Source organism: Nipponia nippon, unplaced genomic scaffold (genome assembly GCF_047370975.1).
Source record: "Nipponia nippon isolate SJK-2023a ecotype South Korea unplaced genomic scaffold, ASM4737097v1 scaffold_4, whole genome shotgun sequence".
In the NCBI taxonomy this organism is placed as follows: Eukaryota; Metazoa; Chordata; class Aves; order Pelecaniformes; family Threskiornithidae; genus Nipponia; species Nipponia nippon.
This window is the reverse complement of record NW_028262358.1, coordinates 11,693,892-11,714,693: the sequence shown is the minus strand read 5'-3', so window position 1 is coordinate 11,714,693 and position 20,802 is coordinate 11,693,892. Positions and strand designations below refer to the sequence as shown.

The window sequence follows — 20,802 nt, the reverse complement described above, 5'->3', positions numbered from 1 at the left end:
AGCCTCCCTCAGTTGGTGCCAGCAGCGTGGGCAAGATGTGACTTGTGCCCATCAGCAGGGGAGCGTGGGCCGGGGAGGGTGAGTGGGTTTGGGGGGTCCCAGCACCCCTCCCCCCCCATTTTGCCAGCTGGGGCTTGGGCGGCAGAGCAAACTTCTCCCACCGTGGGCTTCCCCGAGGCTTGAACAGGCGCTGCTGTCCCGAGCACAAGTCTTGGCAGGTAAAGCAGCACACGCGTTGCCTGGTGCCCAGCTCCGGGAGCAGGCGCTGGCGGGATCGTGGGGCTTTTTTGGGCAGCCCGGTTGTGAAACAGCCGCCTGGGTGACTCAGTGCCTCATGTCTCAAGCAAGAAGGCTGTTGGGTGCACGGCTACTATTTGGATTATTTATTTTTAAATAGCATTTGCTGCCGGATCCTGGTGCCACACTGAGCGCACCGGGGCTGGTGCTGCAGTGCCGAGATGCCGGGTTGCCCGGCACAAGCCAGGGAAGCTCCTGCCTCTCGCCCGAGTGCTGGCAGCTGCCTCCGTGCGTGGGCACCTGCTCCAAAGGCACATGGTGCTTTCTTGCCTTTAAGTCGAGGGCCAGGACTTGGAGGGGGAAAGAGGGGCAGAGGGGGAGGATACTACCCAGCTTGGGCTGTGGTTAGCTTTTATGCTTGGTGCTTCATCGACCTGAAATAATTTATGATCTATTTTATCAGAGTATTTGCTCTGAGTAGAGTCCCTGATTGCAAAGCTTTGCTTTTAAACCCTCTGCATGTGGTAGGGAGCTGTGACAGGAGAAGATGTGAATGCCCTTAGCAGTACCCAGCCGTGCAGAGGTGGGCAGAGGCTGGGCAGGGCTGCTGCTGGCCAGGGTGGCCGACTGCCGCTTCAGGTGCAGGACATGCAAAGTGTTATGGCCAAGCATGAATTACGTTATTAAAAAATCATAATTATAAATTACGTTCTAAGTTTCAGGAGACGTACCCACTAACACCACTTATTACAGTTATTTTGTAGACAGCCTTTCTGGCAGGGCGCAAAGAAAACAGATGATTACAGCTGAATAAGGAGCCATCGCACCTGACCATTTGTGGTTTTCCTTGTGCTGACTTCTACGTTAGCCAGTCACTGCTAATTCATGCACTTTGAGTAGCAATGAATGCATATAAAATCCCACATTGGTTCCACACCTATTTCGAATTTGTCAATAGAAATCTGCCAGTGTAACTCCCAGCCCAGGAACCTGCTGTACTGGAGAGTGCTTCTTTCATGTCGTATGGCTGAGCACAAAAAGCTGCAGGAGAGGAGGGTGAAAATGGTCAGAGGGCTGAAGCCTAAAGGAAAACATATGCCCAGTTCCAGTTAAATCCCTGTTCAACCCCTTTTTTTTTCCAGGACAGACAGGACTTTTCCAAGAAAGCCATGAGAGGATTTTTTTTTTTTATTTTTTTTTTAATGAAAAACTGTGATTTTAGGAAACGGCATTCTGGATCTTAGGTACATTTCTAGTACCACTTCCTGTATATTTTTAAGCTGAAATCCTCTTAGCATGCAAAGTAAATAGATTATGATATACTAAAGGATTAAGAATCACTGTCTGGTGTCAGATTAATCCCTCATATAGACCATCACTTGTACTGACAGAAATATGGCTGCAATTCAGTAAAATAGCTGTACGGCGAAGCAACGCATCGCAGCATCTTATGCAGAACAAGCACGTGATCGCTGCGGTCCATCGTTGCGCTCTGCGTATTTCAGAAACTAAATTTAAATCTATAGGACGCTAAAGGCATGCTCCAGTCCAAGTGCTGCGCGGCGCCCAGCCATTACAGGCACGGCTCTGCGTGGGGAGGTGATGCGGCAGCCTGCTCTGTTTCAAAGCTCTCTTTATTAATTTTTCCCTGTTGAGTGTACAAATCCCTATGCATTGCAGCCCATTCACTCCCTTCAACCTGGAAAGCAAGAAGTCTCCTTCGAATATACTCATGGAAAGGCGCCGATTTGGATAAAGTGCCGAAATGGGTTGAGCCTGTCATGCAGCAGAAATTCAGCAGGATTTTGGCTCGTAGGGGAAAATGGCTGACTGATGGTGAGCACAAATATTTTATTCGGGCAAATGCAGAATTTTTGTTAATAAAATACTTCTAATGGTTTTGGTTTTTTTTTTACACTGTGCTTTTATTTTCAGTCCATTCATTGTATAAATTTGCTGGTTGTACAAAACAGAGAAGCTCGCTGGCTTTGGGTTGCAACCACCCAGTGCTCCCAAAAAAGCTCAAGCTTAACCCACACACGTGGGTTAGAGCCCAAAAATCTGCATCCACACACACTGTGTCTGATCAAACGGTGGGAAGAAAGACCTGCGACGATGTTCACCCCTCTCCACAGTCAGAAAAAAACTAGAGGGCTGAAACAGGTTACGTTACTGTCTCAGTGCATTTTCTCTTCATGGTTAGAGGAGGCAGATTAAAATCTGGACTCCAATGGAATGATGTTTAAGAGGCTCCGTGTCTTTTTTTTCCAGGCAAAATAATGGTTATTCAACTAAGATGATATATCTAGATATGAAAATTGAGAGCATTCTTCGAAAAATGCTGCCAACTGTGAAAGGCTGCTCTTTCACAGAGGTATCCTGAATGAAGATTTTATCTGCTGGTATCTCAATAGGACGGTTTTCAGAGCCTTAAGTGGAAATTCAAATCTGCTTCCAAGTGAAGATTGTTAAAATATATAATGCCTAGAGAATTACAGACTTTCACCTGGGAAGTTTATGGATTCGTCCAATAAACAACACCATCCCTCCCCCCCCCAAATTTTTCCGCATTGTGTTTGTACGATAAATGGGGATCCACAATTATTCCCTTTTTAATGTCTTTGAATGACACGATGAAAATGTCACCAAATTGCCCTCCATAAGCAAACATGGGGCAGTTTGTACATGGACACGTTCGTGCTAACCCAGAAATAATTTGGAGGTCTAAGGGCAGCACTTTTTATAAGCCTTGTGCTTCATCTTCTGCTGGTGGCCAGGTCCAGGGGCGGCTGGAATTTTGCTGAAGGACTTTCCGTGAACTTCGCCACCTCAGTGAAGTTCCCCCTTCTTTGCTTTGGCAGCGAAGGGGATCCCATGCTTGGTCACACCAGCCCGAAGTGCACGACTTTGAGAGAGCCGCCGTCTCTGGTTTCCTGCGGGATGAAAGGCAGGCAGGATCAGGCAGGCTGCAGGGACACGCAAGGAGGAATGGAAACCTTACACGGTTACTGGAAGCACCATCCCAACCCAGGGAGAAGAGACAATTGCAGACGGTGCCCCAGTTTGGCCTGGGAATTGAGGATGCAGCCCTAAGGTGGTGCAGACTGCTGCATCGTGCAAGGCAAGGCACTGCTCCCCTTTTTTTTTTAGGCCCTTTGCAACCCCCCCTCCCCTGCTGCTCTCGGAGAAAGCAGGGGCTGCAGCTCCAGCCACAGCTCACGGTGTCCCCTGTGGTGGACACAGGGTTGGGATGCAAGGCGCTGGGAGCTGAGGCTCCACCTGCCTTCGAGCCCCCTTCCTTGGTGCCTGGAAGCTTACTGGTAAAAGTGAAACTTTAGATTTTTGTTACCTTTTAATTAAAACATACTATGAACACCACAAGGCTGGGTTAACGCCAGCGGGTAGCGAGCCAGGTTTTCAGAGTTACGCAGGGATGGCATTTTGCATTCCTCATACAATGCAAATACGTAATTTAAGCAGAAATTCCCTTTCTGCGCTCAGTGCCTGTGCAGGGTGGAAACCCCAGCCCTCTGGTTTTGCAAAGGGCATGATGATGGGGAGAATATGTGCCCCACCATAACAGGGGCTAGCGTGCCCATGAAATGCATGAAATACTTCGCCTTGGAAAGTGCTGTAGTCTAGTGAGTCACTGCTTTCTTTTGAATTACAGATGAGTAGACAGCCCTTCGTGATGCAAAGAAAAAAAACTAGGTGTGGAGCTGAAAACAAAGGGAAACGTGTGTTTGTCCTGTCTCGGAGAGCAAGACACGCTGGCTGGCATGGGAAGGGGGGTGGCCTCGGCCCCAGGAGCTGGCTGTCGGGGCTGTGTCAGGCCGCGGGAGCACTGGCAAGGGCGGACGGGACTCGTGAGTGACTCCCTGCTCCTTGACTTCAGGGAAGAGGAAAAGAAATTCCCCTAACTCTTGCAGCTTCATAAGGAACCTCTACAGAGCAGCAGCTCCATCTCATGGCATGTGCATTTCACCACAGAGATAGAAATCAGCCTTCGAAACAGCATTCCTGCGTACAACCTCCCTACCTCAACGCAGAGGGAGCACTCGAAGTGAGACGGCTCAAACCAAGTGCTGCATGGACATGGAGTTTTGTTTCCAGCCCGTTGCTTGGCACTACCCTTGCAAGGAGGTGGCCTTGCCAGAATATGACCCCCTGTTAATTCTCATTTGAAGACGATGAGAAAGCATCCCCGACGTCCCATCCGAACCAGTGCTTGCATCCCACCGGGTTATTCCAGTGTTGAAACTCAAAGCATAGCTTCACCACTGAGACTGCTGCTTAGGCAGGTGTCTTCAAGGAGTTTTTGAGTTGCTTTACTCAGTAGCAGCCCTCATGGGGGGGCTGTGTCTATGTAACTTGGGTTTTGGGTGGCTGCAAGCTTTCTGTGGGCTCTCCGTGCTCTCTGAACAGCACTTGCTGGAGGTTCCAAAAAATGAGAAAGATTTTTTTTTTTTTTTTTGCAGCGGAGTCACAGCAGTAAAGCCTTGAGGAGCATCAGTGGCTGAAGGTAAGGGGTGGCTCTTTTTTCCTTAGAGCTGTGTCAGTGCCTGATGCAGGGGGCTTTTTGCTGGTGCTTGCTCTGGGGACCAAGGGAATAGGTGGGAAGGTCAATGCAGGCTGGAGGAAAAAAAAAACCAACACATCACGTTTGACCATTTAGAGTTCAAAGTTGTTTGGGTAGGTCCCTGTTGTTCAAGGCTCAGGGTCCTGAGTGCATTAGAATAGGTATCTGACCTGGGTTTTGTGATTTGTGCCTCTGTCTGGGGAGAGGTTAACAAGAACCCAGCTCTGCAGACCTACCTAAATAAAATACTTCTTAAAAAAAAACAACCCTATTTGCAAACCTTTCTGGTCACACTAATGCAGACTTGGCAGTGTTGCATGGCAAGTCTGTGATGTGGCATCAAGCTTACAGAGGTGTCTAATGTTAATCAAAAGCTGAAGAGCGATAATGACTGGAACCCTCTTCTGACATCTGCAGCTCTTCTGATGTAGCACCCCGGCAATAAAAGAAGGTGTAATAATTTGACAACAGCTGATTTTCATAGTGCAGGAAGAGGGCTGTCCAGGAACAGGGGAAGTCAGCATTGCAGTGCTGCTGCCTGTGGTAATGAGCAGCTAGTCATCCAGAGCAGGAACACATGAATATCCTGACAGGAGAGCATCCACTTGTGCCCTGGAGAATTCAGATCGTGGGGCTTTGCATGGTAATGATGTGGTCCCGCTCTGGAAGGCGAACGGAGGAGAGGTACGGGAAGGCACACCCTGTAATTGAAAAGCCACTAAGCCATCTCGGACCTGCAGGGATAGCAGGATGGAGGCAGTGGTTTGCTCGGTGTCCCCAGGTCTGAGGCAGAACGGAGATCCCTTTAGTCTTCTGGAGTGGGAAATGCAGAGAAACATCTTCCCCCATGCTGCTGTACTGCTGCCAGGAGGCAACACTTTTTCTCCTGGGGATTATTCCGAAGGGCATGATGAAGATGGGAAAGGATGAGAGTGGTAGAGAGAGGAATAAATGAAGGATCCACAGGAAATTATTTTAAACACCTGTTTTTTCAGGTGGAGACTGCCCGATTCCAGGCTGCAGGAATGGCTCTGTGGAAGGACATGCCTGTTGTCAGGATCCATAGGTACTCCTCCCTTTCCTTGGAAATGCCTTGGTTCCCTTGGATAGCATCATACAAAACCTTTCTGGCTGATAGGTATTTAGCTGAGTGATAATACATTAAACCAATCATTTGGTAGCCATAAGGCACCATTGGCTTCAGCATCTCAAATTGCCATAAATAAGCCCAGTCTCCAGCCCAGAAATGACAGAGCAGTTGAGATTCACGTTTTCCAAAGGGTGTTGTTTGTACTGACATTGGTAACCAGGGTGTTTGGAGGCTTAATTTTATTTATCTAAGGCTGGGTGCTGCTAAACAGAGACTCTCTGAACCAACCTACATACTTTGCTCAAGATTATCAAATCCCAGAATAACGCAGGCCAGGAGGGACCTCTGGAGATCACCCTGCTCAAAGCAGCAAGAGTAGGCTGGGTCTGGAGCAGCATGGCCCTTGAGGCTACCCCCATCCCATCTCTAGCCTCTCCTGGAAGACAGGACTGAACATGAACACCAAATCCTGACCCCACCAAATACTGCGGATGGGATGCTCACTTCTCATTTGCTTCTCCCCTGTTGCTTGAAGAGCCGTACCCAACCGGGCCATGCACTGGGCAAGAAAAACTGCAGCTTATCCTCTCTTCTTCGGCAACTACCTAAGACATCCCCACCTTCGTCCCCAGTGATGGGATCCTCTGGCCACCGCTGGTCCCAAACCAGCTTGGCAAAGCCACGTGGTCTGCATTTGTCCTACCCGAGAGCTGAGACGGCTGTGGCAGCCCTTGCCCATCATCACCCATGCACCAAAGGGCTGCAGCAGGGACACACGTGCCCTATGCTGGTGCAAAGCCACTGGCACTGCTGGGGGGGATGCAAGCAGCCCCAGCAATAGCATGGTCTTGCCTCTGAGCTGCCTCTTGCATGCTGTAGGGCTAAGGCTTTCCTCTAGAAAACAAATCTTGTTCAACTGCTTGAGTGTTGTTTGGCTGTGTGACAGCCAGCTGCTCTGGCAGGTGACTGGGAACATTTCATTGCACGATCTTTACAGTTTCAGGGAGGAGAAGCTTCCTCATAGCTGAGAGTGGTAGCAAGTGAGGAAGACGTGCATTATGATGCACCTACAAAAGATAGGGTCCGTGTCAGATACGTCCCCACTGAGGCCTCCATGGCCATTTGCGCTGGGGACAGGTCACTTTTGGCTTCAGCCTTTTGCCAACGAACTGGCGAAGGGGAGGCAAAGAAAATCTTCCAGCTTGCAGCTGCAGAGATCTTCCTGCAGAATTGACTGTGCAAGAAGGGCTGGGTTTTGGGTGTGCTCCCCTTGCATGGCATCGAGCCCAGTATTGTGAGGGCTCCCTCTGAAGCAACGTGCGGGAAGTGGTGGTGGAGGGATGCCAAGCCAGGGGAGCAGGAGGGTGAAAGTGGGACCTCGGGGACGGGCTGTCCATCAAATGCTGGCACTGATGCAGCAGGCTGGTGGCGGTGTCCGGGTATAGAGCTGCTGCTGATGGTGGGTTTAGGTTGGATTTGGGATGGGTTGAACTAAAGCCAGAGGTCAGTCCATCTAGAAAGGAGCTGCTCTGATTTGCCGGGTGCTGGTTCCTGTGTTGGTACCCAACTGCTGCAAGATTTCTGCATTTCTACATGCCATTAAAAGTCAGGAAAGAACGGTGTTGGAAACGTATTCCCAGAAGTGCGAAGTGAGTGTTGCATGGATGACTCTTCTACTCCAAAAAACCTGGCGTGCACAACTCTTACCCAGCACGTCGTTTCCCTCTGCAGCCCAAGTGCTTGTCAGAGCTGCTGCTTCCAACAGCACCACATCTCCCTTCCCTTGGTCCTGTGAGAAGCAGAGCAGCTCAGTAAGGATGGAGGTGTCCCATTTTCCAGTGCACAAGCAGCTCTGGGATGTGTGGTGAAATCAGGGCACCTCCACCGGGGTCACAGAAGTCACATTTTGACCCACCAGCTTTTAGCAATGGTGACTGCTCAGTTGCAGTAACTTTTTGGAACCAAAGGATGCTTTAACCTCTCCCTTGTGTACATCCTTAATGATGTGATGGCAAAGTTTTGTTCTTTGTATTACTCCCATTATACAGAGTTTGTGATCGTGGATTTTATTGTGATAGTCCAGAGCTTTCAAATGAACTTCTCCGTTTATCATTTCAGCCGCTTATGTGGGGGCAAGGAGCATTTTACATGCAGCTCAGGGAAGGAGCAGTTAACTGCTGGATAACCCAGCTGCAAACCCAGAAATCCCACCAATGCCTCCAGACTGTCACCGATGCTATATTTTCCTTTAATCTGTATCCTGAGGCCACCGAAGCCATCAAAAGGTCATCAGGGACATCCCATTGAGTATGGGGATTTCTTCGACCCTGGCGTGGCAAACTCTGTCACCTGCTCCCCAGCCTTTCCCCATCCTCCACCCAGTGAAAATGTGCAGGGGCCCGCAGGAGGCTGCAGAGGTGGGGCTGCGCATGTTGTTCTGCAGCGCTTCGGGACTGGTAGAACAGCTCTTATAGCACAGTTTTACTTGGCACGGGATGGTTTTGTAATGAAAGAAATAAATAAGTGCCATCCTGCTCTGCTGGGAGGTTGAAGTGTTTCCTTTCTTTTTTTTTAATGATCTGTTTGTACCGAGGCCAAACATTGAAAACTTCAGCCTCAAAAACAAAAGTTTCAACAAGAACTGTAATTGGGAGGAGGCTAAAATACAGGCACTCTTGTGCCTTCATCCATGCTGCTGTGGGACAGCTTTTTTTTTTTTTTCCCCCTTCAAAGTAGAACTGAAGGAGTGCGTTGGTGCTGCACGCTGCTAACTCATCAGCTCTGGAGACAGGATCGCCCTATGGATGTGCTCCATGCACACCCACCGACACCCAAGCACACGAGGCACCAAACCAGGCTGGGTGGGAACATCCGCACCGGAGAGGCTGAAGGATTTGGGGGATGGGGTAGGATCTCCCTGCCCACGTGGAGGTCTTCTCCTCCTCTCCTGCCCCGGTGAGCTTCTCGCGAGCTGGAAGCGCATGAGCGCCCAAGCCAGTGCAGGAGAGGGAGGAGGACATAGGACTGGAGGCTGGCGGGGGGGGGAAGGGCCAGTCCACCTTTTTTGGCAGCACCTTGCAGTTAAATCAGCTTAAAGCAATCAGGAAACCATAGGGTAGTATTTCACTCCTCTTTTTACTGTGGTCTCGCTCTTGAAAGCGCCAATATGAGTGCTGGCTAGTTCGTCTAAGATGAACGTGGCTGGAGGACAATAAGTTCTTTCTTAGGTCCCATCCAACAGGCATCGGATAATAATAATTTTCAACTTTTATGTGCTGTGCTCAATTCAAAGCCACAGATGAAGCCCTGCTCTAGCAGCGTGGTATAGGAGCATTTTTACCAATTTCAGCGAGAGCCCTGCAGGCAGACAGCTTGCAGGGACAGGCTCGGGGAGTTTCAGGAAGCTGCAAAATAGAGTAAATAATAATAAGCAGAAATAAAAAAATAAATCAGAAATGCGTTACCTGCTCTGTAGGAACTGCTCTCAAATTGCCTTCAAAAAAAAAAAAAAGAAAAAAAAAAGATCACCATGTTATTTACATTCCATTGAACTTGATGAAAAACCCAAACAAACAAGAGTACTGTATTAGGTAACTCACTTTTTTGATAGGACACAGCTATTTCATAGCCTGTTATTCAATGGATGAATTAAAATATTTAATATATTGCTTACACAAGTCTAAACATGTACGATACGTATATACCCTCAAACGCTACACCAAGTTAAAGCAACTGTGATTTTTGCAGATAGGGCAGTGTGGAGACGTGAGGCTAGCGATAGATTGGGGTTCCCACATCGTCTTGACGGGATCCGTCGCAGGAGTGGGATGCATGCGGCGTGATGGAGCCATGGCTGCAGCACACCTCTCTACCTGTACTGGGGTAGCTCTAGGGTAGTGGAGCTTGATGCAGGCTGCCTGCCCAAGCACTCATCCTGTGTCTCAGGAGGGTTTCACAGCCTGTGTGCTGTCAGGTTGCTGCTGGAGGTGCTTGAATATGAGGCTTCGTGTTACAGCTTGAGCTGAATTAACAGCTGCCAACATCAAAAAGAAGTCCTGCTGCAGGCAATGTGCTTCTGCCCCTAAACTTGGTGCTGTATGTGGTGTCCTCTGATCCCCAGGCAATGCAGTTCAGCTCAGGGGATGGTCAAAAGCCCAAAGGAAAGAAAACAAATCATTTTTTTTGCTTGGGTTAATATGCTGGTGGCCCCGTGTGATCTCATGAATGTGGGCAGAAGGCAGCGGTGAGGGGGAAGCAGGACCTTCCTGTTTCAATGGTGGCAATCTGCTCGTTCAGCTTCACTGTAACGTGGAAGTGCACCCATAGCTGGCTTGTTTGAAGCTATATATTTCAGTTGTGGCTATAGGAACCGCAGTTACGCCTCGACTTTCCATGTCAGTTTGCCTGGAGTTTGCTCAGCTCCTACATACCTGTCAGTATAGTGGTGGGACACTCGGACAAGGCAGAAGACAAAAGTCCCCATCTCATACCTTCTGCAAATACTCTTACATATCCCTGCCTGCCTGACTTTACAGGATGACTCTTTAACCGTAACTTTCTCATCCTGGAGTAGTCCTAGCCTCTATTATACCATTGTACCTAGTAGCCTCTATTATACCATTGCACTACTTTAAATCTGCTATGATGGAGATACTGAATACTGTGCCGAAGCAAGACGGCTGCGTCCATTTACTCCAGAACCCCCCTGCAGAAGTAGTGTAAAATGCTGCTTCACAAGCCACATGAAGGGTGAAGCTCTGCTGCTGGAGGACCTGGCCATTGCATGCTGAATAACAGAGCAACGACCAAATCTAATAAACGCTTTGTCTCTCTTTGTTAAATCACGAATAGCACTGCGAGATAAGGAGATTCATACAATCAGATGATTTATTCTACATTGTGAGAGCTGGTAGCTGAGCCCTCATGCTCTCCCTGCTAGGTATACACAAACCAAGCTCATGCTGCAATGCCACTGCCTTATTTTTCTTCCTAGATCCAAGTTCTTTTTCAAGATAGCAATCACCATCTTTTCTAGCTTCATCCCCTTGTGCATATTTGAAAGCCACTCGTTCACTTACCTTTCTGGCTGCTGGAGAAGGGTTTCCCCGTCGGGGAGGCGGTGTGGCCATCCACTCCAGGCTTATGCTCGGTGTCCTCTGCCTCTCTGCGGCTGGTGGGTCTTTGAAAACAAAACAGAAGTGATAGGAGGGGAGGGAGCAAGGACTGAAGAGTTGGGGAGATGCTGCGTAGCAGAGCAAAGCTGTTTTGTTTATTTTCTATCTTTTCAAGTACACAGCAGCCTATGTAATTCCCTGGCTACAAACTGTAGCTCTTTTTTATCAGATGCCAGTACGTTTGTTGACTGAGTGTCACTAGGATCACTCATTTGACCGTGCAGGCATTCCAGCACCGTCTTGTCATTCAAAGATGTGGTGTAAAGCTGGTGGTTTTTGGAGCAGTTAGGGTTTTGTTAAGCAGGACAGGCTGGGGATGTGCAACACACGCAGCAGGCGCCTGGCACTGCAGCAGCCCTGCATGGAGACGGGCGGGCGGGTCCCGGGGAGAGGAGGATGCCAGACCCAAAAGGCAGATTTTTGCAGTTAAACCCTGTCCCCACACCACCCCTATCACTGAAATCCAAGTCATGAAGGAGCTGCAGGGAGGAAAATGTCAGCTATGCGCTACGAAAAATACGGATGGATTTTTTTTTTCTGTTTTTTTTTGGTTTTGTTAGTCTCAGTTTCTTCACTCATCATTAATCTCTGTTTACGTAGGCGTGTAGAAAGGCAATCCATTCCCAAGGCAGTGGAACTGGAAATCTGGAGGTTATTTTGTGCTATCTAAGCTTGCCGACTTGCCGCTCGTCCTGCCATCCACAAACGGCCAAGTGCCTGGTTAAGTCCAAGGAAGTGCTGCCTTCGGCAAGAACAAGTCCAACAGAGAAAATAAAATAAATCTCTCAAGCCAGGCCAACTGCGATCCCCTTTGGGGGAATTCTCCTCATCTGGGTGGATTTTCTCCCTCCGTGGACGTAGTTGTGTTTGACTCAAGTAGTGTTTTACTCAAGGGTGGCTTTCAGATATGACAGCAGTGTAGCTGTGAGAATGAAAACATGAATGCTTTTGTGCGGCACCCAATTTGTTAACTGCCACAGTGCGACATCTTGCTCAGCTTTGACAATACAAATCATACATTCCAGGCATAAAAAGCCCTTTATTACTGATGAGAATGTAAATAATTAACACAAAGTTCAAATTTTCCCTGCACCTTTGTCTCCACACTACCCGTTGGGCAATAGCTATGCAAGCAGCTGGGCATCTGTAAAGCAGCTAAAAGCAACTCTTTTCATCAGCTTTCCTGACACATTTTTAAACTCTCCCATCATGCTAAGCTTTATTGGTTTAGCGAAAGAAACTAAGAAACTTCATCGGAGACCAGATTATGCTGGTTGCAAAAACAGAGGGATTCTTCTGCTCTTCAACCCCATTATCTCCTCCGTAGTGTCTTGATCAGCTTTCTTACACACAGCCTCGGATTCTGCCGAGACCTGCAAATTGCTTTTTTGGCTGCCAAATTGCCATAACCCTTCTATTTTTATGTTTTAAAAGAGCTTAAAACCTTCCATCCTCTTTGGATGTGTCTTTAAAATTGACCAGTACTGGGAGGATTTCATGTATATCCGAAGGCTTAGAAGATGTTACTTCTACCGAGCTTCTAGTTTTACAGTCAACAGACATGAAAAGCCCAGCGGGGATAAAAGGAACTTAACCAGTTCTGTCTAATGCATATAAATCTACCTAAGAGCTCAAGGCACTGGAAGTACTCAATGCGCTGCATTTATCTGAGCCTAAGATACAGAGATGGGTCTTCAGCCCACATGCCACATGTCCCATTTTGATGCCAAGTTAATATGAATTAAGAGACTGAGATGAATAAACAAGGTCAATCTGGGCTGGGCCAAGTTGAATCAATGTAAAATAATTGTCAGTATTTTCTGTCAGCAACACTGGTTTATCTTGGCTCGGGATTCTTGGCGCTATAGATTACAAAATGTTTTCAGTGGAACAGTTGGCAGACATTTTATTGATTTTTCTTTGTTTTGTGAATGCTGGAAAAATTTCCATTAAGTATACGCGCTGCTCATGTGACGAAGCCAAATTGCTTTTTCAAACTTTTCTTTCTTCAAGTGAGCTAACGCGGTAATATGTTAGCAATCTAATTTAATCAAGAGGACCTTTGTCTGGAATCAAGAGGCCAGAGAGTGCACCTTGATGCATTTCGAGTACTTATGGGCTAATAAGAGTTAATTTTGTATTTTCAAGGTGCTGTACGCACATTGACTAATTAATTTGCCCAACACCCCTTTGAAGTTGGTAACGTATTATCTCAGTTTTACAGATGTAGAAATTGAGAGTGCAACTTTGCACAGAGCCACGTATGTTTGCCCGCTGTCGCATTCTTGATGCACGTGAAGCTCCTGCTGCCTTCACCGGGGCTGAGAAACAGCAAAGAATGAGAAGGGAGGCTGCAGCAACTGGGCAGGATTAGCACTGCTGAGCTGCTGTATCCCACCTCTGTGATGAATTTCCTACACCACATCGCCATATCCCCGCAGCACGCCTCTTAATAGAGTTACTTTGGAACTGAAAATTGCTAGGACAGATAGAGCAGCTTGTAGGATTATTGCGTGGACCCGTGGCAGACCGTATTTCTCAGCCTATATTCCTGTTCTTTTAAGACCAGGTTTGCTTCCTGGTTAAAGGGAACTTTTGAAAAAGATAATTGACGGGGGATGAACAAACAAACAGAAGTGCCATAACGGTGATGAATGCTTATTTTGTTTAATTGCACGAAACAATGGAGTAAAAAATCTGTTCAATGGGTTTTTTTAACGTGACACACAAAAGGGGATGCAGTGGGATAACTCTAATTCTCTCTCTCTTGACGCTGATTTAATAACCAACATATACAGATATGAAAGACTGTCATGCAGTCCCTTCCTGAGGTTTGATCAGTGATGCTACAGATTCAAAATATACAAACGTGCTTCTGAGCTTAAATAAAAACCTTGTAGAGCAGTAGAAATATGTGTATTTTTAAGTACATAAGCAACAGGAAAGTTTTATGATAAAAATCACTGTGATTATATATACACTTTTGCCTTCTATCCTAACCACTTGTATGAAAATAAGAGATATCCTAATTAAAATAAGAGTAGTTCCGGTTTGGGGGATGGGGACAAGGTAGATGGATAATAAGCTAAAAAAAAACCCCAACCCAGCTTCACACACATCCTGACACTACCAACAAACGCAAGATATTCAAATCCACTTGCATTATGGTAAGGAAACAGAATGACACACTGATGGGGAGGACACCCACACCACAGTTACTAGTACCAGTAGCAGAGGAGTGAGTGCAGCCATAGCTCTGTGCTGACTGTTATGTGCCAGGCTCTGACACAGTCACAGGCACTCACTGGTTGACTCATCCAGAAATAAGCTGTCCCACAGGAAGTCAATCAGTTCCTTTAATATGCTCTTGAGAGAATCAGTACATTACCTTGGTCCTCTGAACAACAGCATCCATACCTTCTCAAAATATTTTCCTTTTTTACAGGTAGCAAAAGGGTTATGCAGATTAAAATGTTTCCATAAATAGATATCAAGAATAAGGAGAGAGAGGACAAGAATTGCTATGCTACAACATAACTGACACTTGGCGGGACAGAATGGCAATGGTCAATGGCAAACATAAGCGAGAGATGAGAGCTTTGTCTTGTAAAGCTATTCACTTGACTGTGCATCACTGGTGGTATTTAACTGTCCTGTTCATGGTAGAGGGAAAGCAAGCAAATAAAATGCCTCTATCTGGAGCGTTGTCCTGAAATTTTTATTGCTCATAACTTACTCTGTGTGTGTGTGCACGGTTCAGAAAATTGACTACAGTTCTCCACTGACAGCAACACTATTGCTACTTTCATAAAATGTCACAGCGTTAAGCCGATTTTCTCTGTCTGTAAAACATACTTTAGTCTCAAACTAAGTTCTCTGCTTTCTGACTGTTAAGGCAAGAAGAGAAACCAGATTTTGCCTAGAATAAGTTCTCAGAGAAATAAACCCTTGAGACTATTTTATAAATGATCATTTTGGTTCCAGCCTTTTCTGTCCCTGTCTCCATCCCAGGCTATGGCTTTCCCTGTTAGGCAGAGCAGCAAAGGAGACGATGATGTGAAGAGTTAATTGAAGTGATTTGTTAATCATGCAGCCTGAAAACTGGGCTTCTGTTACATATATGCAGATCTTAGGCTCCCTGAAGGGCATCAGTAACAAGGTTCATTAAGTAAGTTAAACAGAAACATCTTCTGCTAGTCTTCACAGGGCCCCTGCCCAGGGCTTCTGGCCAGGTGTAAATCATGAGATACAGCTCAGCTGTCCCAAAACAAAGGTTCTGTCAAAGCTGAAATACAGGAAAGAAAGAAGTCCGGGTATGTGCTGGAGATGAGCTTTCAGAAACCTGGGTGAGATATAGATTTGGGACAGTATCTGGGTCTGACAGGGGTAGCAGTGTTAGAGATGCAGTAATGTAGGTCAATTGACTTCATGAGTTTGGTGTGACTAGCTGGTACAAAGATGTAAAGCCAAGGCAGACAACAAAAGACTTTGGGAAAGAAGAGCAGCCGTTGAGTACTCTTGCTGAACACCTGCAAAGTCCTGTCATGGTGTCTTACAGAGATTAGGGGAACCACTGCTACCCTGAAGACAGCAGAACCTGGGAGTACTGTCATGTACACTTGAATTCATGCAGGCGAAGTGCATGTGAGCGGTGCTACTGGCTTTGTGTGACTTGCAATTTACTTGTACAGATAAGGTTGTGGGGTTTTTATTGCAAGACTAATGACACTGAACACTGAGGATGGACTTGCAGTGAACAGGTTGATTGGGAAGTTGGAAGGGAGCTCTGGAAGTCATCTGGCCCAATCTTCTTCTCAAAGCAGATTCAACTGTTAAGTTAGATCCAACTGCAAGGTTGCTTTGGCTCAGGTCTGTGACACAGCGGGGACTTTTGATGGATAACAGCAGAAATGCACCATTGGCACTGGCAAACATCTGGAAGGTCAGAAAGAGACCAGCAGTATGTTTCCTCACGTTAAACTTGGAGCAATGCTCAGGAGTCCAGATCTGAGCTGACTCGTCACATCACCAGAAAGGACTCTATTTGCTGTAGGAAGTTACGGTACGCCAACACGCAGGGGAATGAAGCAAATGAAAGCTATAGACTAACTTTGCTCCCCAGACTACACATCAAGTCCTCAGAGACAATATCTCATGGATTTAAATGATGCTGAGGAAGTAAATCAACAAGTTGCCTCGAGTAATACATATAAAGCATGGCTGAAGTGACTTGGCCAAGACAGGAGGCTGTATTGTGCATGGGGTTAGGGAACAGAGAAGAACAGTAGTAAATCCATTGCAAAAATGGAATTTTCTTCTTTTGTTTTTCTTGAGGGAAAAGACATCAGAAGTAAATAGGAAATGATTCAGGATGTACATTTATCTCACTGGCGAGCAGAATACATAAACACCGAAGACTAGCGTTAAACAGCATGAGAAATGGAGAAAGTCAATAATGAAACAAAAAATGACCAAGCTAACAAACAATGAAGGGCCTTTACAGGAGGGAGAATGTGTCCTGATTATTGATTTTGAAACTGCAGGTAGTGGTTGGAGGCTGGGAAGAAGTGGACAGTGGAAATGTCAGATATGAATTTCTGATGCGGGAAATCGGTTAGAATAATAATGTTGCTGTGCACTTACTAAGAGTCTCAGCTGCAAGCACTATACAGCTGCGATTTCATAAACTTCACTGTGTTTTAGTAAGGTGGAGTTGTCGCCATTTTTCGAGTGATTTCACGGAGGCAGCAGAAAGCAAATAAGATCTAATTTTGGGTTCACATGTTGGATCAGTTTAAAGAAATTTCCCCAAGTGCTGAGTAACCACCTACCCACTATAAACTAAGTCCTCTGCCAGTGTCTCAGATTAGGGAGCCAAATCTCTAGCACAGAACAGACTAGACTAGACTAGACTGGACTATTTCAGTTGGAAGGAACCTACAATGACCATCTAGTCAAACTGCCTGATCAATTCAGGGCTGACCAAAAGTTAAAGCATGTTGTTATGGGCACTGTCCAAATGCCTCTTAAACATTGACAGGCTTGGGACATCAACCACCTCTCTAGGAAGCCCGTTCCAGTGTTTGACCACCCTCTTGGTACAGAAATACTTCCTAATGTCCAGCCTAAGCCTCCGCGGGCGCAGCTTTGAACCATTCCCCCGCACCCTGTGACTGGATGCCAGGGACAAGAGATTAGCACCTCCCTCTCCCCTCCCCCTCCTCAGGAAGCCGTAGAGAGCAATGAGGTTGCCCCTCAGCCTCCTTTTCTCCAAACTAGACAAGCCCAGAGTCCATAGTCACTCCTCATAGGACATGCCCTCCAGCCCTTTCACCAGCTTTGTTGCCCTCTTCTGGATGCATTCAAGGACCTTCGCATGCTTCTTAAATCATGGGGCCCAGAATTGCACACAGTACTCACGGTGAGGCCTCACAAACGCTGAATACAGCAGGACAACCACCTCTTTTGACCAGCTGGTTATGCTGTGTTTGATGCACCCCAGGATGCAGTTTGCCCTCTTGGTGCCAGGGCACACTGCTGACTCATATTGAGCCTGCTGTCAGCCAGCACCCCCAGATCCCTTTCTGCAGGGCTGTTCTCCAGCCACTCCTCTCCCAATTTATACCTGTGCCGGGCACTACTCCATCCTAGGTGCAGAATCCATCATTTTGACTTGTTAAATTTCATCCCATTAATTATAGCCCAATGCTCCAATCTTGGCCAGAGAGATGAAACATCGCAATGACTGCAAACTGAGAACTTCCTTATTTATGTGGGCTCCTAACACTCAAAACTTTCCTTTCTTTATACAAATTTCTTCAGATGAAGAAGTCTGATGCAGACTTGGCAGCAGATGCCTTATAGAAAACAATCTCTGTGAAACTGGAGGCAGAAGACAAGCCACAGTTATGTGCTTGTAACCATCTATGGTTTTTTTAAGCACAGAGAGAAGGTTGTTGGGAGTCACCTGTGCCTCAGCAGGTGACCTTCCCATGCAGTTGGCGTTGTCACAGGGAGTGCCTTTAAAACTCACATTTGTGTTGGCAGGCTTCAAGCGCCTGCGGCCAGCCAAGGAAGCTGTGAGAAGTTTTCTTTCACAGCTCCGCAAGAGGCAACCAAAAAACTCTGGGCTCTCCTGGGGGAGGTCAGCTGCAAGCACCGGGTGTCAGCAGGCGGAGGAGCTGGTCGCGTGGGTGGGGAGGTTGCTTTATACTCACCAACCTGGCAAGAGGCAAACAAAAGCCTCGGGAAATCCCAGTAGTTTATGCAGCTCCGGCGATTGCAAGGAGCCACTCGTGAGGCTCAGCAACTTTTGATGGCCCACCCGGGCAGGCGCAGGCAAACGTGGTCAAGCTGGGAGTAGGAGTAAAGTTGAACTCTGCAATCTCTCTCCCAAGACGCCTGAGGAAGGCAGACGCGGGACTGCCAGAGACGTGTGAGTCATAGCAACCTCCGAAAGGGAAAAGGTGAGCTGAAGGGAGGATAGCGTGTTTATACCTTGGGATGAGAGGCATGTTGGGATTAGTCTCTGCTCTAGTGCTCTGTTAAAGGAGCTCCTTTTATTGGAGCACTTGGAAAGTCCTCTGTAGTCAATACAGTCTCCAATGTGATCTTAGTGTCTTTATTACTTGCTCATATCAATACGGTGCTATCTCCATCTCGAAAGTTAAGACAGAATAATTGTGCACTATATTTTTAAAAGCAGGCCCCATCTCCAAATCCATTAGGTATCTCTGAAAGCTTTAGAGACAGTGTTCTGTATTCTAAAAGTTGTAGGCTATGTATAAAAGAAGTATTTCACTAGTGGTGTGCAGCTGGTATAATGTATATTATATCTAATACTGCAAAAGCTCAGTCTCTTCATGTGAGGAAAGACAGGAAACTAGGTAATATACAGATTTCCAGAAGGAGAAAGAAATGTGTTTCTTGCCCACATGAAGAGTGCTCACCACAGTTCTATACAAATGGTTAGGATGATTTGTCAATGTGGAAGTTCAACGTTGTGCTCACACTAGTTACTAAAAATGTTCCTACATACAGTAGGCATAGAAAATAAAAATAAGTGCATCTCTATACTCACTGGGAACAAATAATTGTTTCGTTTCTATCAAGAATGAATGAAGAAAAAGAAGACAAAGAAATGCTTTTTTAATCTTTGCAGAAGAGCTGTTTCATTCTAATTTCCCATCTGTTGCAAGGTGGTGTGCTGGTTCACTAGCAACAAAAGCACTGAAAAAAAAAAGTCGTCAGACCTGTTGTTTCTCTCATAATAGGTAAGTTCCAGGTTTTAATCAACTTTGGAAGAAGGGCATTCTCGAAAGATCATCCCAGGGATTTTGATCACAGGCTAGTGATGAGCTTACAGAAATCTGTAAGGTTCTGATCATGTTAGGTTTTTAAAAGTTCTGTTTACCACCTGTAACTGTTAATTCACTGCATTTCCATTGCTGTATTTCTCTCATCTGTACATTCATCAAGGAAGGCTGTGCTTGCCCAAATGGTTTAATTTTAAAATGGTTGTCCTTGTGCATGTTAAATGCTCAAAAACTATATATGTTTCTGGAGATTGCTTTGTGTCCATGTAATGTACTTCTGGCTTCCAAGTTTTTCTTAGTTCCTGCTCAGTGTTTTATTGTGTTTAGTCATGATGCAGATGACAACCCAGGTTGTCAGGAAAGTTCAGAATATCAAACATACATTTCAAAAGTATTTTAGTTAATTGTCTGCCCCCCCCCCCTCCCCCATTTTCTGTTATGGAAATACAGGATTTTCCTTGGCCTTACAAAACATCTTTGATGATAGACACACAAGTTGCCTGTGTGCCCTTTCCTGCGCTGCTCACCTGTGGGAGCAGCTCTGCGCTGGTGGTCTGATGGCCAGACCGGGAGCAGGCGGGTCGCACTCTCCTCTGTGCTCTGAAGATCGGTCAACGAAAGCTTCGCGAGATGGGTCTTCTTCGTCTGACTGCCCCAGAAGTTCTGTTAAGATTAATAAGATATGGTATCAGGCTTACTTAATTTAAAAGTACCAATCAAGTTGCCAACTGTTTGCCTTAGATGTCAATAAGGACAAGGGTGTCCTCTAGTAATGGATCAAATCGAATGGAAAACCATACGCTTATACAGCTTTCACCTTTGACTCTTCCCCTTGAAAAGGAGGCCAAGTAGCTAACGACCAGCAACAATAAAACATCCAAGAGTTTTTGGAAGGGAGGGAGTGAGCGTGTGTTGGCTTTAGTTAGCAAGGAGCAAATACCTTCTCTAAATTGTCACCTACAGAAGGTCTACCTGGCTGCCGAAGGCTGCTGCGTGTGAGGATTCCACTGTTGCCATACAGATCAAAGTCTTATCGGTGGGACTGTTCCCCCATAAGGGTATGTGTAACTCTTTCCTTTAAAAATAAAGACTTTCCTTAGCTTTGTTTCAAAATACTTTGGTTCACAAGCTAGACCTGAAGTCTTCAAGTAGGTGAAGGAAGGTCCTCCAATTCCCAAGTTCCAGTCTGAGCACTTTAGGGAAGGAAATCACTTGAAAATACACAAACCACGTAAAAATACAGAGGAGGAATTGCATATTCTAGGTGTGAGACTTAAAATAAATAAATAAATAAAAAATTTAATCAAAACCCAGGCTAGCAGAGTTTGGATTAAGGAAAAAAATCCTGTTACAGATAAAGACTTTAAAAGATTTTTCTCAAAATCGTAAGACTCTTTTGCGTTTTTT

General features: G+C 46.3%; 1 protein-coding gene across 5 annotated transcripts in view; it reads right to left on the bottom strand.

Annotated features, from left to right (window-relative positions):
* Nucleotides 1-1,518: 1,518 nt before the first annotated feature.
* The window catches only part of WDPCP (WD repeat containing planar cell polarity effector), a 160,238-nt gene continuing 140,954 nt past the window's right edge, over nt 1,519-20,802 (bottom strand). For 2 of the 5 annotated variants that reach the window (XM_087775254.1, XM_087775255.1), the window contains exons 16-18: nt 19,923-20,058; nt 18,302-18,577; nt 11,036-11,085 (exon numbers count right to left, since the gene is read on the bottom strand). In XM_087775254.1, coding sequence (XP_087631380.1) covers nt 18,343-18,577; nt 19,923-20,058 — 371 coding nt within the window. In that variant the 3' untranslated portion in view covers nt 11,036-11,085; nt 18,302-18,342. Of the gene's footprint in view, nt 3,171-9,370; nt 9,400-10,984; nt 11,086-18,301; nt 18,578-19,922; nt 20,059-20,802 lie in introns of those variants that run through there. The other 3 variants (XM_087775256.1, XM_087775258.1, XM_087775257.1) reach the window with 3 other exon arrangements.